This window comes from Zonotrichia leucophrys, chromosome 12 (assembly GCF_028769735.1).
Source record: "Zonotrichia leucophrys gambelii isolate GWCS_2022_RI chromosome 12, RI_Zleu_2.0, whole genome shotgun sequence".
Taxonomy (NCBI): Eukaryota; Metazoa; Chordata; class Aves; order Passeriformes; family Passerellidae; genus Zonotrichia; species Zonotrichia leucophrys.
This window is the reverse complement of record NC_088182.1, coordinates 11,482,168-11,502,312: the sequence shown is the minus strand read 5'-3', so window position 1 is coordinate 11,502,312 and position 20,145 is coordinate 11,482,168. Positions and strand designations below refer to the sequence as shown.

General features: G+C 51.5%; 1 protein-coding gene across 3 annotated transcripts; it reads left to right on the top strand.

Moving 5' to 3' along the window:
* The first annotated feature begins 1,519 nt into the window (after nucleotides 1-1,519).
* Nucleotides 1,520-19,549, top strand: GATA2 (GATA binding protein 2). 3 transcript variants are annotated; one of them, XM_064724320.1, is made up of 6 exons: nucleotides 1,520-1,787; nucleotides 8,616-9,103; nucleotides 9,755-10,354; nucleotides 12,955-13,100; nucleotides 16,035-16,160; nucleotides 16,985-19,549. In XM_064724320.1, the coding sequence occupies exons 2-6, from the start codon at nucleotides 8,875-8,877 to the stop codon at nucleotides 17,282-17,284; spliced, it is 1,401 nt and encodes a 466-aa protein (XP_064580390.1). In that variant the 5' UTR covers nucleotides 1,520-1,787; nucleotides 8,616-8,874; the 3' UTR covers nucleotides 17,285-19,549. The 3 variants fall into 3 exon arrangements, with proteins under 3 accessions (XP_064580390.1, XP_064580392.1, XP_064580389.1); XM_064724322.1 differs by lacking the exon at nucleotides 1,520-1,787 and adding an exon at nucleotides 7,689-8,061 and having other exon boundaries at nucleotides 16,039-16,160; nucleotides 16,985-17,120; XM_064724319.1 differs by lacking the exon at nucleotides 1,520-1,787 and adding an exon at nucleotides 7,697-8,061.
* Nucleotides 19,550-20,145: the final 596 nt, after the last annotated feature.

Genomic DNA, 20,145 nt, shown 5'->3' with positions numbered 1-20,145 from the left:
GTGGCACGTGGAGGGGTAACCCGGGCTGTCCCGGGACAGCGCGGGGAGCTCGGCTGGGCACCGCTCCGGTCTCAGCCCCCTGAGCCCCCGGCTCGCACAGCCCCGTCTGACCCCGCTTGGGGGAAAATCCGCAGCCGTCAAACCCCACTTTTCCCGTAGTTTTTCCGCCTGAGAGACAGTTCCTCGTTTGGGAGTCGTTCGGTGCCGGGCGATCCCAGGACGCGGCTGCCGACGGCGTCTCCCTCTGCCTGGGCACAAGGGAAAAAAGAGGGGATAGATGTATGGATGTGCTTTAATACCACATTCTTTTGTATTTTTCTCCTGCATAAATCTGGCGATGTATCTTCTCTCAGAGGATGAAGGGTAATACAGGAGGAGTAATTAAAACACTTACTTTGGAAATGGGCTGCGTGGGGCTGATAAGAATTATCTGCAGCATATCAAGGACCCTTTTTCCCCCGAACCATATCACAAAGACAGACAGAAAATGCCAGCAGAATAGGATCCCCCCCCTCTTTTCCCTGCTCACATTTTTACCTCCATTATGATGATAATTCCTCTCCCGCGAAACTTTTCTCCATCCTTTCCCGAACCATATTTCGTTACCCCACCACCCGCAGGGCCCCCGCCGGACGGTCCGGCCTTTGTTTCTGCATTAATGTGGTTTTCCCGCAGCCTCGGGCGGGGGTCCCGCCTGTCCCCCCCTCTGGAGAATCGCGCCCCCGGCAGCCCGAGGGAAGCCCCCAGCCCCGCACACACTCGCACCGGGCAGGGAAACACCCGGCAGGTGAGGGCTGCCAAGCCAGGGCTGGGGCGAGCAAACATTTCCCAAAACATTCGTTCTGTATTTCTTAGCGCTCTACGAAATGTGTATTTTACCGTCTCTTTCCTAGATATAACAACGACTCGTCGCGTAATATCTGCTTGTGCCTCTTGCAGCTTCTCTGCTGCCTCACTTACGTGCAGGTGCACAGCCTGAAAGGCTGAATTTGGAAGGGAAAGGTGTGAGAAGAAACATGAGGTTATGCAAAAACCAGGCTGTCAATGGGAAAAAAAATCCAAGACTCCCAAAGCATTTCCTTCACTAGAGAGGGAAAGAAAATTAATACGACTAGGAGTAATTTATAGGAATAATTGATCCTACGAAGGGTCTCCTCCCCAGCCCACCTTCCCTGGGACCAGAGGAAGAAACGAGAGGCTCGGGAGAGGCTGGGGCTGCGGCGCCCGGCGTGCCGGAGCCCGCTTTCCCCGCGCCGGGGATGTGAGTGCGTGTTGTTGGTATAATATCAATTCATTTAAAATATGAAAGTCAAGTCGCGTAGACTGTGACAGCAACCGTAACAAAAGGTGCAAGCAACAGACAATGTGATGTGCTTGTACAGATATTGTAATGATGCAAATGAAGTGGAGGGGACGAGCTGCCGTATTATGTACATAAATACACAGTGGCTCGCCGTGCCATCCGTGAATGCAGGAGAGTGAGAGAGAGAAGGGGAGGGAAAGAAGGGAGAGAGGAAAGGAGAGGGAGGGAGGAGGGAGGAAGGGAAGGGGGGAAGGAGGGAACGGAGGAAAAAAAAAAGGGCTCAGCTCGGAGCTGCTGCCAGTTTGCAGCGGCGCGCTCGGCCGCAGCCCCTCCGCACAGCCGCGCTCCGGCCGCGGGCACCGGGGAGGCTCCGGCGGCCGAACCCCTCCCCAGCCCGCCGAGCGGCCCCGCCAGGAGCACAACTGGCGCTTCCCGTGCACCGTGCGGAGAACTGAAAGAAAAACGAGGAGCGGCGAGAGGCAAGGTAAGGGGCCGTGCAGCGCGGCTTTGCGCGGCCCTGCCGGCGCCGAGGCGCGGGTCCCGATGCGGGAGCGTTTCTCTCGGGGCAGTTTTCCCCCGGGACAGATCTGGCAGGGTTTGTAAAGAACGAAAAAACGTCCCCGGAGCGACCGGAGCTCCCGGGCTGCCGCCTCGCAGCCGGCCGGGCGGAGCCGGTGCAGCGCCGCCTGCCCGGGGGCACCGGGGGCTCGCCGGCTCTGCCCGCGGCGGGGCTCTCCCCGCACCGCGCCCGCGGCAGCGCGGCCGCCGGGCCCTGGTTGGCTGTTTTGATTTTTTTTTTTCTTTCCCATTGTCACTGGGGTGATTATTTAAATCTCCATCTTGGAAAGTTGCATTTCACCCAGGGCGGCCAGGCAGAGATTTCCCGGAGACAGGGTGTGCAGAGAGCCCTGCGTCCCCTCCCCGCAGCTACATCCTATCTCCTCTCTCCCTTTGTTGGCAGATTTGGGCATTAAAAAAAAAAAAAAAAGAGATGTGAGGGTTTGTTCTGCCCCGAAAGGCGGCAGGGCCCGGCCCCGCTCTCTCTGCACCTGCCTGCCGGGGAGTCCTCCCGTCCCAGTCCCGTGCGGCAGCTTTACGGGGCTTTGCATGATTTAAAATTACCCAGGCACATCGGGGCACGGCCGCTCCTCTCCGCCGACGCTTTCACCCCTTCGCCTTTTTTTTTTTCTTCTGTTTTTGTATGTGGAAAGTTCCCCTCTTTATCCTCCTTTTGCTTTGAGGTGCTCAGGCTGGAAGGCAAGGAAAAAAAAATAAAAAAAGAGAAGCGTCCAGGAGCGAAGCCTGCCTGGTTTTGATGCGATTTCAATAAGAAAAGCGATTTCACTGAGGGAGTGCGAGTTTCGGTGGCGGGGATTGTTCTTCCCCGGCGCACGGAGCATCTTTATTAAACGCAAATATTTTTTCCTCGGAAGTCTAAGCTCCGGCCTGGCTTAGCCCCGCGACTCGGGGCAGGCGTGAGTCGAGTCCCGTTCACCGTGCCGGGTCCGTCTCTCCCCACCAAAGTTTTGCCTGAGGAGAAACAAATCAAACCTGCGGGGTCGGCCTCCTTCCTCCCTCCTACAACAGCTTCTTCCGAAATAACCTTGAAAGAAAAAACCCCCAAAAATATATACATATACATAAAATTAACGAGATCCTGCAAACGAAATCTTTCCTGGCAGCTCCTGAAAAGGAAAATTATACCTTTTTCTGGACAAAGCTGCGCGTGTCCAACCTCCCCCTTCCCCACGCACGCATTTCTCTTCGGGAACTTACACAAAAGGCGGTTTTGTGGGCAGACTGGGGTCTGCTTGAGGCTTTTCCTCCCCTTTATTTTTCAGCCTGGCCAGCCGGGGGGCTGCGGGCACCAGGCAAATTGCGGACAAAGCGCAGGTGAAGGCGTGTGCGGGAGCGTGTCGGGAGCGAGAGTGGGACCGAGGGCTCCCACGGTGGGCTACAAACTCCGCAGAAATCCCCTGCGGGATGGGGATAGCTTATTTACCAAAACAAGCAAAAAATTAAATTTTCCGTGATTTATTCCCCTAGACGTATCTCTAGCGCTTTCCCCCCCTCTTTTTGTTTTTCTTTTTGTTTTTCCTTAATGCAGTTTAAGTCAGGGTCTTGTGGTTACGACGTAACTGTGTCACTTTATAACCCTATCAGGAGCCATTAATACGATTTAGTAACGCAGGACGGGGGAGCCGGGGGACACGGAAAGCAAAGCGGAGACAAGACCAGAGGGCCGAAAACACCGAGAATTTTTTTTTTTTTTAAGGCAGAAAGCAAGAACTTTCTCTCCCCCCAAAATCCAAGGAGATACCTGTGCGGGTGTGGGGGCTGCTCGCAGGGATCGCTGCCCGGGGCTCCTACCTGCGGGCGGGGGCAGAGCCGGCTCTCCCCATCCTGCAGGAGGGGAGCAGGGGCGGGACACCCACGGCAAACCCTCCCAGCCCCTTCCCCAGCCCGGGGCTCGCACACCGCCCGCCGGCACCGGCAGCGCCGCGGCCCCGTGCGCTGCTGAGCACCGAGCGCTTCCCTCTCGCCCTCTTCTCCTTTCTTTTCACGGAGTTTTCCTGCCCTCCCTGCTGGAGTCTGCGGGCTGCACCCCGGGGAGGCAGCGGGCGATGCTGCACAGGAGGTCTCGGCCCCGGTCTCCGCTCACCGGGACAGGGTGGCCCTGGGGGCACCCCAGGAACGAGGGGTCTCCCCTGGGGTCTGCGGGGTCTCCTCAGTTACAATTTTCCCCAGATCCAAATACCCAGAATGAAGGGGGGAAAAAAAAGAGGAAGAATCCCCTCTCCGGACATGTAAATAAATGGTCCGTGTGCGGCGCCGGCTTATTTGTTTTCTGCCTTCTCCTCTGCCCAAGAATAGGTGTCAACTCTATCACATGGCACCGCTAACTGTTGCTAAAACATGTTGTCGTCTCCCCCCTCCCTTAATGATGTGACATCACTTGTCAATCAAATCAAAATAACCAGTTGTGCTTCTAGATCTGGGAAAGCTCCCTTATTAAAAGAGAAAAATAAATTGCAACAGCAATAATAATAATAAAAATAAAGGTAATAAAACGGAGCCCGTAGTGCCCGGGGGAAGAAGGGGGGAAAGAACGTAAAAGCGGGTTGGCAGGCGCGGGGTGAAGGAGGGGGCCCGGCCGGACCCTCTCCGGGGAAGCTTTGGCAGAAAATTGAGGGAAGAGCTGCTTAACCAGCCGTGTGAGCGGCGGGCTGCGGAGCGGAGCTAAGCCGCCCGCCTCCAGCAGCCAGCGCAGTTCGCTGCTGCTCCCGGCGGGTGCATTAATTCAATTAAAACCCTCAGCCGTGCCGCCGGGGCGGTGAGCGGCCGAGCCCAGAGCCGGCACCCGGTTCGCCAGAACCAGGCAGCGGGGACGGGGCGCGTCAGGAATTTAAAAAATAACAAAATTGGATAAAATTATAAAATAGAACAAAATAAACCAACATACTGCGAGCCGCCAGCTTAGGAAGTCTCCCAGCTCAGGCGGGCTCTCAGCAGAAATCTTTCATCCCTGCCGGAGGGGTCATTTATTTTACAAAGGGCTTGAATGGGAGGGGTTGCAGAAGGCGAGAGATGGGTGCGAGGAGAGGCGCCGGCCGCCGGAGGAGAGCACCGGGCGGCAGGAGCTGGTAGCCGGACCCCCGGGCCGGAGGTGGGGCGGGCGCCGGGGAAGCCGGTCCGGAGCCGCCGCCGCCGCCCGCTCTCCCCTTTTGTTTTCCTTCGCCTGCCGGGCCTCGGGTAACCCGAGACGGGGGCTTCAGGGAGCCCTGGCCGGGCAGCGCCGGGGTCTGCCTCGCCATAAATCAAGCCGCCTGATTAATCTTTACAATTTGTCTTTTAAAACAAACACGAACGAATTATCAGCTCGTTAACTGCGATTTTATCACCTGCCTAAAACAAACAGCCCACCCCATTCCCCCCCCCCCAAAAAAAAACCCCAAAATCGCGTCCCCGTGCTGACGGCGGGAGAACAGTAATTAAAACATCCAAATTAATTAATAAGCATGTAGCGAGGAGCTGGATTTGGCTGGCGGCGGGAGCCGGCGAGGCCCGGGTGATCCCGGCTGACCACAGCCCTGCTCCGCCGGCCGGGGCTCACGGGCACGGCGCACCCCGGCCCCGCCGCCTCCGGCTGGGTACAACGAGGCGCCGAGGGGATCTACCTGCAAAGGGCAGCGTTTGCTTTATAGTTATAAATATTTCAAAACATTTAAAAATCCTTTTTCGGGTGATACAATCCATTTTCGGATGATGGATTCACCCTTGGGTGATTTTGGTGCATTTAGAAAGAGAATGCTTCGGGGGGAGAAGCTGGATTCTTGGAAAGCCCGCTTGGTTTTCTCACTGCCTTTTAACTTTCCCTTTTTGATTTTTTTATTTTTTAATTTTTGCTTTGTTTCCCTTTCCTCCCGGTCACCACGGGACTGAGGCTCCCGGGCACTCTCCGCATTTGCCCTCCCGCACCCCGGCCCCTCTCCCACCAAGCCCGGCCCAGCGCCTGTCCCCGGCCTGCCCGGGCCAACCAGCCGGTCCCGGGAGCAGCCCGGCTCCATCCACCGCCCCTTCCGCGCCCGGCAGCCGCCGGAGGAGCTGCCCGGCCCCGCCGCTTGCGACCCCCCCGCAGCGGCAGGAGGGGGCGAGGGGCGCCGCGGTCCCGGCGCCACCGCACAGCCCCGAGGTCAGGGGGCCGGGAGGAGCGGGACACCCGGGCTTGGGGCGGAGGAGGCGACACAGGAGAGCATGAGAAGGGGGAGGGGGGGAAGCGTAATCGCCTCCCCCTGTCCCAACCTTCAGGTCCCCCAGTATGGCCCCCGCTCCCGCGGGCTGCGCTGTGCGTTCCCCCCGGGGGGCTGCCTTGAGGGTCCCTTGGGGGAAGGTTACAGGGGGACAACGAGTAGTGGCGGGGGGAATAACAAGAGAGGGAGCCCCATGTCGCTCCGACCAGACGTGCTCCGCAGCGAGGAAAAGGAGCTTTATTATTATTATTATTGCCATTATTATTATTATTATTATTGTTATTATTTTTTAAAAAGTTCATTTCCTGGCGAATTTGGCAGTGACGGGTGACGTCAGAGCCCCGGCGTCGTAGTGACTGGGGCGGTCGGGCCGGGGGAGGCCGGCTCCAGCTCCCAGCCCCCAGCGCTGCCCGCCGCGGGGGCGGCCCGGGGGCAGCGGCAGCAGCGGCAGCAGGAGCAGCATCCTCGGGGCTGCCCCCGCCCGCAGCCCCCGGGGCGAACCCGCACGGCCCCGATGCCCCGCGCCCCCTGCCCCGGCCGCGCCGTCGGGCTGGAGCCGCGAGCCCAGAGCCCCGGGCAGGGACGGTGTCCTCGCCCGCGCCCAGCCAGGAGGGCCGGAGGATTGCGATCGAGCGTTTCCCTTTTTCCCCGAAAGCAGCGGCTGAGGAACGGGACAGGAGCGCCTGGGAAACGGGACATGCAGCAGCGCCCGGCCTCGCTCCGGGGAGTTGTTTGTGCCTTTCCCATTATTATTATTTTCCGCCCCAAAGGCGGACCGGTTTATCCGCACCTTCGCGGGTGGCGAAGGCAGACCGGCGCCCCGGCTGCTGCCGCTGAGCTGCACCACAAACTCCGCAGAAAACGCCTGTTGATTCGGGATGCACCTCCACTCGCCGCCCCAAAGCACACGAATAATTGCAAATAGTAAAACTAATGTTTGGTTTTTGTTATTAATTATTTTAGGAAAAAATTGTGAGGTTGGGGAAATAAAAAAAAGCATTAGCGATGTCGCAGCCTCGCTGGGAAGGCTGCACTCCGTCCCAGCGTCCTTGTGCCCGGCCCGGCTCGGCTCCCCGGGCCCAGGGTTGCCAGCCAGCCCCAGTCCGGGTCCGGACCGAGCACTACGGGCCGGGTCCGTCCCTGCCCTGCAGCCGTCTCGGAGCGGCCCCGCTGCCCGGGCCCTGCTCGTCCCGTCGGTCTCCGGGGTCAGCGCGGAGCCTTGCAATTATTTGTTTTTAATTATTTTTTCCCGATCCAGACAGTTATTTCAAACTAATGTGACCGGGCTGAGGTTTGTCCCGCTCCCGGCTGCGCGCCGCTGTGCCTGATTTAAGGGATTTTAGCATATTTATCTCCCCGGTGCCGATTTCCAGCCGCGGGCATCCCGGCGGCGGCGCTGAAAGTCGCGGCTCAGCGGCGGGGCAGCACCCGGCGGAGTCAGCCCCATGGCCGAGCCCTTCCCGCACTCCATCTCCGCTCGGTCCCCCCCTCCCCGCTCCGCATCCCGCGCTCCCCGGCGGGACCCCCTCCGTTCGGCCGTCCCCGCCCCGCAGGGGCGTGCAGCGCCCGGGCGGGGAAAGCCCCCACGGCGCTGCCGGGCGAGATGCTGCGAGCGGGGGCAGAGGGGCGGAGGAGGGGGGTCTGCCGCGCTCCCCCCCCGGGCCGGCTCCGTTTGGGGCCGGGGGTGCGGTTGGGGGCGGTGTGGGGCGGCGGGATTGGCTGGCCCGGCCGCCGGCCCTGCGCACCCCGGCCCGTCTGCGGCGCCGCGGCCAGCTGGCGCCAGCGCTCATATAGGATGCGCGGGGATGGGACCGAGTCGGCCAGAGCAGCGGCTTTGCCATCTGAGTAACACTCTCCATCCAGCCTCCTCGGCTCTTCCCGCGCTCGCTCTGCCTTTGCCCCCTCCTCTCCCTCTTCGCTTTTTTAATTCCCCCTCCGTTCTCCCCCTCCTTGCCGCACTCGCATCCTCCACGCCGGCATTCATCGCCTCCCAGCCTCCCGCGCCGGGTAAGTGTGGGGCGCGGGGGGGTCGCCGCGCCACTGCCAGGGCGCACTCGCTGCTTTCTCTAAACACCCTTCTCTCCACTCTTCTTCTCTACCCCCTCCCTATTTCTCCCCCTCCTTTTCCTTTTGTGTCAGTCGGAGTTCTTGCTAGAACTACGCTGTATTAGTTCTGCCGTTCTTCCTTTTTTACCCCGCTTTTGAAGCCAGCTGGAAAAACTCCTATTGACGTTTCTAGCGAGGAGGGGGGGGGGATAACGAAACTATTTCCTTTTTTCCCTTTTTTCCTTTTTTTTTTTTTCCCTTCCTTTCCCTTCTTTTTTCCTTTTTGTTTTTAGTTAAGAGTTTGAAATGGATCTCTGTTTATTTTGCGGGGCAATGAGCAGGGAGAGAGCAAGGCAAGGAGTTTTGGGGACAGGATATTTTTGGCAGGGAGGAGGGGCTCTGCTTCCCCCTCCCCTTCCATGTACCTCTGGGAAAAGAAGCCGGCCGGGAGCCGGCCCGGCGAGCAGCGCACCCACGGCTGCCGAGCTCCTAAACCCTCCTGTCTCTCCCTACAGGTGCTGCCCTGGCGCTTCCCCGGACCTGCCTCCACTGCCCGCCTGTTGACGGAGGGACACGCTGACTTCAGGGGTCCTCTCCCACTCCTCAGAGGGCGCGCTCCAGTCACCCGGCAGTTTTCTTTCGAAGAAAAGCCACCCCAATCTCCTAAAACCCAGCGGGCAGCGTCCAAAGCGACCCCCCGAGCAGCACTCCCCGCCCCCACCGAGCGCCGCTCGCTCCTGGCCTGGGGGTGGCTGAGAGGGGAGGCCCAAGGCCATGGAGGTGGCCACGGATCAGCCTCGCTGGATGGCCCACCACGCCGTGCTCAACGGGCAGCACCCCGACAGCCACCACCCCGGGCTGCCTCACAACTACATGGAACCGGCGCAGCTCCTACCTCCGGATGAAGTCGACGTCTTCTTCAACCACCTGGACTCACAGGGCAACCCTTACTACGCCAATTCCGCCCATGCCCGGGCCAGGGTCTCGTACAGCCAGGCACACGGTAAATGAGCACCGCGGCCCCTTCCCCGCCGTGCGAGCCGCGGGTGTCCTGCGCGGGGTGAGGAGTTTCTCTCGGGGCCGCCTCGGTGTGTCGGAGCCGGGGAAAAGGAGATCGAAAACAGGATAGACAGGCAGGCACGGGTGGGTTTTAACCCTAGGGATAACCAAGGGCTAGCGGAGGGGAGGGAAAGAAAGGGGGGAGGTGAGAGAGGAAGGGGAAACTGTGCGCACGGGCTAAAACTTCTCAGACACGGCTACTTCCCGGATGCAAAATACAAACCGATTCAAACCGGCGATGGATTTTATTTGGGGGTGTTCTTAGGAGCCGAAGAGAGAGCATTACGGCAGCTCAGAAAGACAGAGTAAAAAGGGGTTTGCTGCATTTTCCTAGGAATGGGGTGGGAGGAAAGGGATTGCCTGAGTGCCCCTCCTGCTCCCCTTACTCCTTCTGGCCGGGCTGGCTGGTATCTCCCTCAGATGGGACAGGGGGAAGGGGCTGCTGCACCAGCCTGGGTGCTCTTCCCTGGGTTGTGGAGTGTCTCCCGTGGCCGCCTTTCCTCCGGCTGCCCAGCCACGGGGAGCTGGGTTCTTCCCCGGCCGCTCCGGGCTGAGCCGCCCCACGCTGACCCCAATCGCTCTTGTGTTCCTACAGCCCGCCTGACCGGGAGTCAAATGTGCCGGCCTCACCTTATCCACAGCCCCGGGATCCCTTGGCTGGACAGCAGCAAGGCGGCACTGTCTGCCCATCACCACAACCCCTGGACCGTCAGCCCCTTCACCAAGACACCCCTTCACCCCTCGGCGGCCGGAGCGCCTGGGGCCATCTCGGTGTACCCGGGCAGCAGCACCTCCAGCACCGCCTCCGTGTCTTCGCTCACCCCGGCCTCGCACTCCGGCTCCCACCTCTTCGGCTTCCCTCCGACCCCTCCCAAGGAAGTGTCCCCAGACCCCAACTCCACCAGCGCCGCCTCCCCTTCTTCCTCCGCTGGGGCTCGGCAGGAGGACAAAGACAGCATCAAGTACCAAGTGTCGCTGTCGGAGGGGATGAAGATGGAGAGCGCCAGCCCGCTCAGAAGCAGCCTCACCAGCATGGGGGCCCAGCCCTCCACCCACCACCCCATCCCCACCTACCCCTCCTACGTGCCGGCAGCCCACGACTACAGCAGCAGCCTTTTCCACCCGGGCAGCTTTCTGGGGGGCCCCGCGTCCAGCTTCACCCCCAAGCCGCGGAGCAAGGCTCGGTCCTGCTCGGGTGAGTGTCGCAGCCGTGTCCCGCCTGGAAGGGCCGCGCTCCCGGGCTTCGTGCGGGCTCTCGGGGCGAGCATGTGGGCTGCTGCGAGGCTGTGAGCTTGTGCTGGCCCGTTTCGGGGCAGGGGGACAGGTGACTGCTCGGTTCTGCTTTTCTGGGTTTTTAGAAGTGGGAGATGGAGCCTGGGCTGGGCTCCTGCGGGCGCCGATGCACACAGGGCGCTCGAACGGGCCGCGGGGCGCGGGACCGGGGCAGGCTGAGCCAGCAGCCCGCGCTGTACAAAGAGGGATTTATATGGAGAAAGAAACCCGAACCCTTTTCATCGGAGAAAAGCAGGCCTCAGGCTCCCGAGGGGCTCCGGCTCGACCCTGCTCCCTCAAGTCAGGCAAGCCCCCATGGATGACACATGGGGACTTTCCAGCCATAGGTATTTCTCCCTCCGTAATTTCCACGTCTCTCCATTAACACCACCCAAAGCTCCAGCGCAAGATGAAAGCGAAACTTCCCTGGCCTGTCCCCTTCAGATCGCAAAGGGCCTTTTTCCCTTCGCGTTTTACAAGAGCAAAAGTTCAAATATAGTTTACATACCAGTGCAAAAGACTAAGGTGTCCAGTCACTGCTAAGTTACTCCAGCCTAACTTTAACTAGAAAATACGTCCCCCCCCGTTTTTTTTTTACCCTGAATCAGACATATCTCTGCTTCCAAACAACTGCCTGCAGACCTTTCCCATGCTCACTCTTCCTTGCATTTCTTCTAAAAGTGCGGTCCTAAATCTGTAAATAAGGCGATGAACAAAGTTTTGACCCCACTTTGAAATCACAGTAGTTATACAGCTAGACACAAATTATGACAATTTATGTGATTCTACTGACCTTCTTGGTTTAGTATTCTCACCAATGGAAGGAAATTAACTGCAATATATTGGGGCTGAATTTAGACAGTCCTTTAAAAATAAATGGCCCTATAGGCATTTGCATATGTATTCCATTGAACATATTTGCTTATGAATACACTACATGTTTTTATTTAAGTAGACAATAATTTAGAAATGTGATCTCTTATGAGTTTTGCAACAAAAATACCAGCTATTTTACAAGCTCATCAGTACTGTTTCAAATGATTCCTGGGAAGGGAAAAATACATTCTTTTTCTGCTGTTATTTCCAGGCAGTTGCTGCTATATGTATGCATTTTTAGTGCCTAGAAGAGAAGCTACAGGCAATGGGTAGTCCAAATCTCCTGAGTCTGGAATCTGACTCAAGATCCAGGTCTCTAAAGACAAGAAGGATCCTGAGTAGCTTTTTTAAAAATTTTGTCCCATAGCTGCTGCTGATTTTTACATGGGGGAAACAAGGACTTTTTTTCTTTTGTTTTAGAGTTTCTTCTTTTTTTTTTTTTTTCCCTCTGTGAGGGAGCTCCCAGTGTAAGGAACTGGGGAAAGTTCGTGACCACTCAGTGTTTTTGTAGGAAAACTAAGACTCACGACAGGACGACTCCTGCAGCTTCCTGCCCTAGGAGGGACAAGAGCTGCAAATGCAGTGCCGCAGAGCTCCCCTCATTTCTCACTCCAGACTGTGTTGTTTAAAAGCTACCCACTCCCTAGATTAAGGCAGACACGAGCCCCGCTGAACTCAACATGGCCTGCTTCAGTTATTAGCAAAAAGAATTTCCTTTCCAGTTAAATACTGTAGGATTTGCATAAACGGTATTAAGAGAGATTTCTATATTAAGCAGACCTGCCCTCAAACCATCCAAGGCAAATGAACTTTTAGCAAGAAGCTCTCTGATGCAGGAACAGATATCTTGGAGTTACATGTTGTGTTTTATTTAATGCAGCCATTCTACAATGCTATGTTTACCACATAGTACTAAAACTAATAATGAAGGTAAACTGCTCCCTACCAAATCCAGGCTGGATTGTTGAAAAATCACAGAAACAGAAAAGCACTCAAGCCTGTTTTTACAGTAATGTCCAGTGAAACTGAACTTTCTCAAAGAACAGCATTAACAGCATTTTTATGCCTTTAGAACAAAAATCATAATTGAGAGTCTAGTATTTTGTGTCCTTTCCCAGTCTGCTCTGCTCTACTTTCTCATCCCGTAGCATTTGCAACAGAAAAGAAAGAGCAGAATTGGAGGTATTTTTGCTTAGATTTATTTCTAGAAAACCTCTTCCTCTGACTCTGTCTCTAAGGTGCTGTGTGTTTGCAGGTGTGTGTGTTTGCATGTGTACGCGTGTTTCTGTGGCAGGGGAACCCGGGATTTCACCACCGCAGTGCAATAGATCCGGGAGGGGAGCGGTGCCCAGTGAGGACTCAGGGAGTTCTTGCTGAAATGATAACTTCCATCTGACACAATACAAGTGTCACTCTTTCTCACTTTGCAGAGATCATGACATAAAATACTCACTGGAGCCTGGGGGTTCTTGAAACACTGAGCTCCTTGCTGCCTGTACTGTAGATGTCACTGCTGCCTGGTTGTGCTTAATTAACAGAATTAACACACTGTTTTGACTTCTGAAAAATACCTAAAGGACAATGCAGAAAGATTTTGTGAATTTGTTTTTAAAGAAAGAAATCTGTTTTCTTCATGTTTCCTTTTAGAAGGCAGAGAGTGTGTGAACTGTGGAGCCACTGCTACCCCTCTCTGGAGAAGAGACGGCACCGGGCATTACCTGTGTAACGCCTGCGGGCTCTACCACAAAATGAACGGGCAAAACCGACCTCTCATTAAACCCAAGCGAAGGCTGGTAGGTGTCTTTATTTCTCCTGGGTTAGGGGATAAATAAGGCAGCGGGACCACCCACAGGCACGAGCCGGTCGTGCCTCGTCTGTGCTGAGCCCCTGCGTGGAGCCGAGCTGTACTGTACCCTGCGCCGGGGCAGTCACGGCGGGGTCACTGCCGTGCCTCGGGGCACATCTCCCCCTCCGCCCCCATCCCATCCCGTCCCGTCCGGGCAGGAGCCCCGAGCCGCTGTCCCAGCCTCCCTGCCGCTCACAATGCACGCGGGATCGTGTGTCCTGCGCCCCGTTTGTCCTCAGATGACAGCTTTTAATTTAATTGCTCATTTACTTGGCCTCTTGGGACGGTTTGGGCGCGCACTGGGAGCGAAAGGGTTATGAGCATGAATGTCCTCCACCATGGACTAAAAAAAAGTTCCAGCTTCAGAAAAGCAAAACAAATCAGATGAGTCAAAGCTACTGCTCTCCACTCAAAAATTATTTGTATAAAAGCCATGAAGTAATTTTCACTCTTATAGTCTCTGGCAATATTAATATTGGTTCCCTCCCCAGACAATCCCCTACTGTTAAAAAAAATCCTATTATTTTTCCATGGAGTCACCTATACTTTGTATTTTCATTTGACTGATTAAAAAAAAAAAAAAGTCCTTTCTAAGCTCCTGGTAGTAGTTTCCTATCCGGATATCTGTACGTTAAAGATAATGAAACTTTGTGTATCTGTTTCCTGACTCTAAAAGCTTTAGAGAGTTTCTATAGGCAAGCCTTGCCAGTCATGCTTGCTGTTTTGAAATTTCTAATACACTCTACTCCGCAAATAATGCGTAAAATGCTAAGAATAATAAATATATTTTTTGGAGCTTTGTGATTTATGGTGCCTAAGTCTCCTAGCTATTCGTGGGCAAATATCAACGAGGTTTAGAGAGCAGAAAATTGGCATTACTGTTCTAACACTGGGATGGGATATAGAAGATTTCTGTCCTGAGTCAGAATTTCAGCTATGTAAGCTTCTTAATGACTTGCCTTCTAAAGTGACTGACATATAGAAAAATGTTAAGACAACAGTGTAACATTATCGTCTCTCAAGCTCAAGTGCTTTCCAGACTGAATGGGACAGGCCATAGAGTTAAGCAGCATAGTTGAGTATCAGTAAGCCATCTCAAATATGCAAACATAGGTCTCCACCTTCCAGTGTCTTGGGAGACTGTTATACTTAGCTCACTGTGCAGGGTTTGGGGGGCACTAGAGAGGTTTTCTTTTAGTGTTTAGCTGTTTAACTGTTTAGTTTTAATTGATTTACAGCTTTGTTTATTGCCCCTTTTTCCACTGTAGTTCGCTTGTTTGCGGGGGAGAGGAGGTGGCCATCTTTGGGAATTTGTTCATCTGCCCTGCAATAACAAAGTGATCGTATTAATAATGTCAGCATTTGGACGTCTGGCATTAATTGTGTTTGGGTTGCATGAGTGCATTTGCAGTAGGGGGTACCCCCTCTTTCTGCCTTTGGCCTGTTCTCACAGGCGAGTAAGGCACCGAAATATATGAGTCTCCGAGGGCCTGATTCTTGCCTAAAGCTGCTGAACCGTCCATCAGCTTTGGGAAAGTTACAGGGGGCCATGGCATAAATCAGGAAGCAAGTGAGAGCAGAACCCTGTGCTCCTCTTGGGTGAGCGGGCTGAGCTGTGCTTCCAGCGGTGCCCCCACTGAGTTCCCTGGAAATCTCACTGCCCTGGGAGCGCCTCTGCTCACGGAGATGCCCAGTGCATTCCTGTGAGCTTTGCTGGGCTTCAGCCCATGGCTCTCCATGGCTAACTGCAGAAATATCCAGGGAGCAAGGCCCCGGGGAACGACAGCGATTGATACGCTTTAGGAAGTAAACTCCAATTTAAGAAAATACCGAGTCCTCAGCATTAATTCAGCAGCACAAAATGGACTTGGTGTTTTGACCACTTCTAGAGGGTTTCTAATACAAAATAGTTTCCCAAAATACGGGGTGCTGTTAGTCTGTCCATAACACTTTCTACATCAGTGTCCATGCACAAAGGACGCTTTATCGTGGGGTCTGCTAGACAAGGGCCAGTCCAGGAATCACGGGCGCCTGCACTTCTACTTTTCCTGTTCTTGTTCTGGGAGGTGGGTGAATGTTTGGGCTTTTCTCTTTCCCCTCACCTTGGTTTCAGCAGAACAATAGTTTTATGACAGGGTGGTGGATTTTTTGGCGGTTTTGTTTAATTTTAAGACAGTTGTTTGAGGGCTTGTCAGCCAAGGAACTAAGTAGGGACAGAGGCGGCAGACGGGGGTCAGCGGAATCATTGCTGCAAGGCATGAAATTTGGTTTGCTAAATATTTAAAGAAAGTTGGAGCCGGTTTTGTTTTCGCCCTTTCACTTGTAAATGCAAACTGAATTGTCAGTGATGGCTCTGATAAATACTGCACCCAGCTAAGTAATGTGGTTCATTTTCTTTTGTGTCCATCTTTCAAGGGCCAGAGTAAGGGTAAAAAATCACATTCTTAAAGATTCCCTAGTTTCAAACGCAGTCCCAACATTGGCAAAGACTAAAATTGAAGAAAAAGAAAAAGGCAAATGCATTTTCATGACGGAGGCATTCTAGAATCCTGAAAAGAGAAAATTTGAAAAAGTCAAGATTATTTTTTCACCCCTCTAAAATTTTTGTTTGTGGAATCAGAGATTCATTGTTTCTCTCCTTACTTCTGTTGCACACAGAGTGCCATGGGGCTTTAAAGTTTGCATAGGATAATATTTAAATTTAAACAAAAACATAACATCCATAAAACTTAAAACCGACAGCATCTTTCCTCCAGCCCTGATACTCTGTAAAATCTTAGTAACAAGTTCTCCCCAAACTTAATATTGAGTCCAATTTGACCTTTCTCATGATCTCCCTCCACCTGGCGATACATTTTAATTTTCTTTTTCTTTTGGTTAGTCAGCGGCCAGGAGAGCAGGGACTTGTTGTGCCAACTGTCAGACAACCACCACGACCTTATGGCGACGTAATGCAAACGGGGACCCAGTTTGTAATGCCTGTGGACTCTACTATAAATTGCACAATGTGAGTATTTACTCATCTCATGTGTCGCTGCTTGCCTAGTGTGGATTGATGTCTTAACTGCATGGTGTTCGCTGGGCTTTTATTGGTTTCAGGGGTTTGGTTGTTGTTTTATTCCTTGCCCGTCTCTAAGGTTCCCCTGGGAAGTGACAGCCGTTCTTTGTCAGCATAGTGATGCTAAGTTCAGTGACATTACAATGTATTCGCTTGGCTTCTGGCTTGGGCAAACCAGGCTAAACAGAGCTGCCACACTTGGTTTTAACTAAGTGGGTTTTGTGTGCAGTTTCCCTCCAGAAACAGAGGCCATTTGGAAGGGGCTCTGTGCAACAATTAATCCTGATGGGCCATCTTCATTTTGACTTGTAAAAAAATAATTGTATCTAAGGCTTTGTTGTATTATTTAATTTTTTTAAAATAAATTAATCCTGAGCAGGAACATTTGATACGTTGGAATTATTTACACTGTAGGTAACAGAGGTTACTGGTACAAGATTCCTCATGTCTCAGGACTGAGTTTGGGTCAGTGTGTGCCTCCTAGTTTGATCTTCTATTAGGAAATTAATGAGGACTGAGGGTAGGCCTACAGGAAAGAGACTCATCAGCTGCCAAATTCAGTTCAATTTGTTTTTCATGTCTAGGGGTTTTTTGTGTGTGTGGTTTTATTAAACAAATCAATATAAACAAATTCTGCAGAGAGAAACACCATTTTTTTTGGCCAGTAAAAGGTCTCCATCCAGGAAAAACACATGGGGGCTGTCCAAATATTTTCATTTTTGCACAATAAAGTCATTTTGTCTGCATGAGCCTGATTTTCTCATTTCTTGCAGGTGAACAGGCCCCTGACCATGAAAAAGGAAGGAATTCAGACCAGGAATAGGAAAATGTCCAACAAATCAAAGAAAAGCAAGAAAGGCTCTGAGTGTTTTGAGGAACTGTCCAAGTGCATGCAGGAGAAGTCGTCTCCCTTCAGCGCTGCTGCCCTTGCCAGTCACATGGCGCCCATGGGGCATTTGCCCCCTTTCAGCCACTCTGGACACATCCTACCAACACCTACCCCCATCCACCCATCTTCCAGCATCTCATTTGGACACCCACACCCGTCCAGCATGGTTACAGCCATGGGATAAAACCTGATGACCAAGAGACCCATCCAGATATTAGGAACATGGGACTTTGCCTAGGATGACAGCAAGTAAGACAATGTTCTGCCAAGAGGAGAATGTAGGGATGGCAAAAGGAAACCTTTGCTCCCATGTGGTTAACTTTTAATGCTGGACTAAAACCTTGCAAATGATGGGTCTTCTGCAGAAATGTGTAGTGGTGCCTGTAATGCACTTTGCCCCCTCAGGTATAAGAAAAAAGAACTCACCTGTTCGATACTTAATGGTCCAGCAGGAAGCAAAAGATGGCAGAAGCTGAAAGAGAAGGCTTGGAACTGGTTTTCCTTTCTCTCTTTGTTATTACTGTGAATATTGTAAAGAGATATAAGCAGCCTCCCAGGATGGAACTGGCTCACTGGAAGCCAGACATGCTGGATTTCTATTGCGGACTTTGGGATAGGGAAAAAAAGAAGAAAAAAAAGCCAAAAAAAGAAAAGTAAAAAAAAAAAAACAAACAAGAGAAAGAAAAGGGCATCTTTATTAAACCATAAGTTTTAAAATCAGACACAAAGTCATATTTATTTTATTTTCCACAAAAAGCCTCAACCCCTCTGATTGCATGTTTTTGTGCTGTCATTTGCAATGGCTACCCTGTAAGAAAAGCTGCCTTCAAAACAAGGAGAGGGGAAATTTACTTAACAGCCCTCTTGGATTAGCTCCATCTATCTTCCATACCAAAGTTACCAGGAAGGGGGAAAAGATTGCGAGGGCCAGGAACAAAGCAAAAATGTAGCCGTAATACGGGATTTTAATATACCCAAGATGGTGATTATTTTGACACAATTCCTTCATTCTTCTCTCTAACATGAAATATTTATTTTAAAAAAGAGCCCCTCTCCCAACTACCCTATTGTTCCTCAAACCAGACAACCTAGGTCAGACAAACTGTTGGGAAAAAACTCCGGGGAAGGCAATCCTGCACTAGCAAGGGGTGAGAGCTGCAACACAATTTTGGTAAATGCCTGTAGAAGTTCTAGCACAGCCAAAACAGTAATGGGGCACAAAAACCATCCTGCTTGCAGACTCTGGAGGTTGAAGCATTTTGTTCTGTTGTGTTGGCAGCTGTCGCTTAAAAATGCAGATTAGCTGCTTGGGTAAACTTTGGGCAGTGTGGCCACCACATCCACATGCAGCCAGCGCCTGCTGTCTCAGGCACCCACCCCGGTGGAGTCCACCGGGAGCAAGGGCAGAAAGGAGGCTGAGATCACTGGAGAGGGGAAAAAGAAAGACAATCAGTTTGAGCTTCACACATCCATCAAATCCCAGACGCAGAGACAGCTGAGGGAAAGCATCATCGTTCTAAGGGGAACGTCTGTTTTCCGTAGCGGATTTTATATGAAAACAAGAAAAAAACAAAACAAAACAAAAAAAAATTTAAATCTCCCATTATGAAACCATATTGTACGTAAATGACCGAAAACAAAGCTATTGCCAATGTGAAGTGTATTCTATTGATTGTTATGATCTGATGCCTCTTGTGATCACAAGCTCCAGTATAACATACGGTGTACATATTTAGGTATACTTCTGATGAAAATGCCCCAATGAACAGAGGGGTTTGATAATGTAAACCACGTAAGCTTAACTCTGTGAAAAGCTTTTTATTTTATTTTTTTAAATTTTAACTATTTTGTTGTTGGGTTTTTCTTTTTCTTTTTTTTTTTTTTTTTTTTGGATCAAGCCAAATTGTATCTTTACTGCAAAAGTCCTGCTTTAAAGAAAAAAACAGAATGAAACAAAAAAAGGATGTATGTAAATTTTTTTAAGCCTGTAATTTTTAAGCCTACTAAAATGTAGTATTTTATAATTAAGAACCAAGCAGCCATGAAAATCCTGCTTTCCTCTTTTTTTTTGGTCTGTGTAGGCATATAGGTGCACTTTGTAAAGAAGTGGAAATAAATGGGAAACTAAATTGGTTGGGAGAAATCATAAGAATTTTTAATCTACTGAGGTAAAAAATTAGGTCCTTTTTGCTTTTTACCTTTTACAATGGTACAGTTGTACATTATTTGTACCCAACTCAAATTTCTGTAGGATTTGGGCAGAGGGGAAGGGGTGTGGATGAAAGACAGGGATTACTGATACAGTTGACAAAGTGCAATATATTGTCAGTCACTGCAGCATAGACAACAGCAGTTGAGATTTAAATTATTTTGTACTTGTATCAGCATAAAAATTCTTCAGTATTTTCTGTTTTTATTTTAATTTTTATTTTGCTTATTTTTGGATTAGTGAACTAAATTATTGTTAATTATGTACAACATGTTTATATATTGTCTGTAAAAAGTGTATGCTTTCCTCATATTCCTTCCAGGTGAATATTGCTAAGAATAATAAATACCTTTTTTGTGAAACTACCTGTGCCATGCTTCATGTCATAAAAGCTGCTTTTAGTAGCGATAGAAGAAAAATTATCGTCATTGTTGCCAGTTGAATTATTAGCTTATACTTTATGCAGAGCAGGCTATGATATTTTGAAACCCTAACAGGGTAGGACAAAACAAGGTAGTTAAAGAATGATTTAGTATTGGAAGCACAGGTACAAAAGCTCATTCTCCAGTGTTGTTTTGGAGTGACGAGGTCAAGCAGTTAAGTGTGCCTAAGTTTCTAAGCTAGTTTAAATTTTGAGGGAGCAGCCACATTGGAGATGATGAACTGTGGTTTCTCTTGAAAGTTTTTTCTTGTGTTTCATTGAAGTGTTTGGAGAAATACTTTTACATTAAAAACATATTTTAAAAGCACTGTAAACATAGAAAAGAGGCCAGCTGCTTAATGGATTTCAAGGCAGGACCTGTATTAGATCAGGGAAAGTTCTCCAAAGGAATACT

Bases quoted from the DNA above. Each gene is read 5' to 3' on its own strand.
- GATA2 (XM_064724320.1), top strand. From the start codon at position 8,875: ATGGAGGTGGCCACGGATCAGCCTCGCTGGATGGCCCACCACGCCGTG. The intron at 10,355-12,954 runs GTGAGTGTCGCA...GTTTCCTTTTAG, and splicing joins CAAGGCTCGGTCCTGCTCGG to AAGGCAGAGAGTGTGTGAAC. The intron at 13,101-16,034 runs GTAGGTGTCTTT...TCTTTTGGTTAG, and splicing joins TTAAACCCAAGCGAAGGCTG to TCAGCGGCCAGGAGAGCAGG.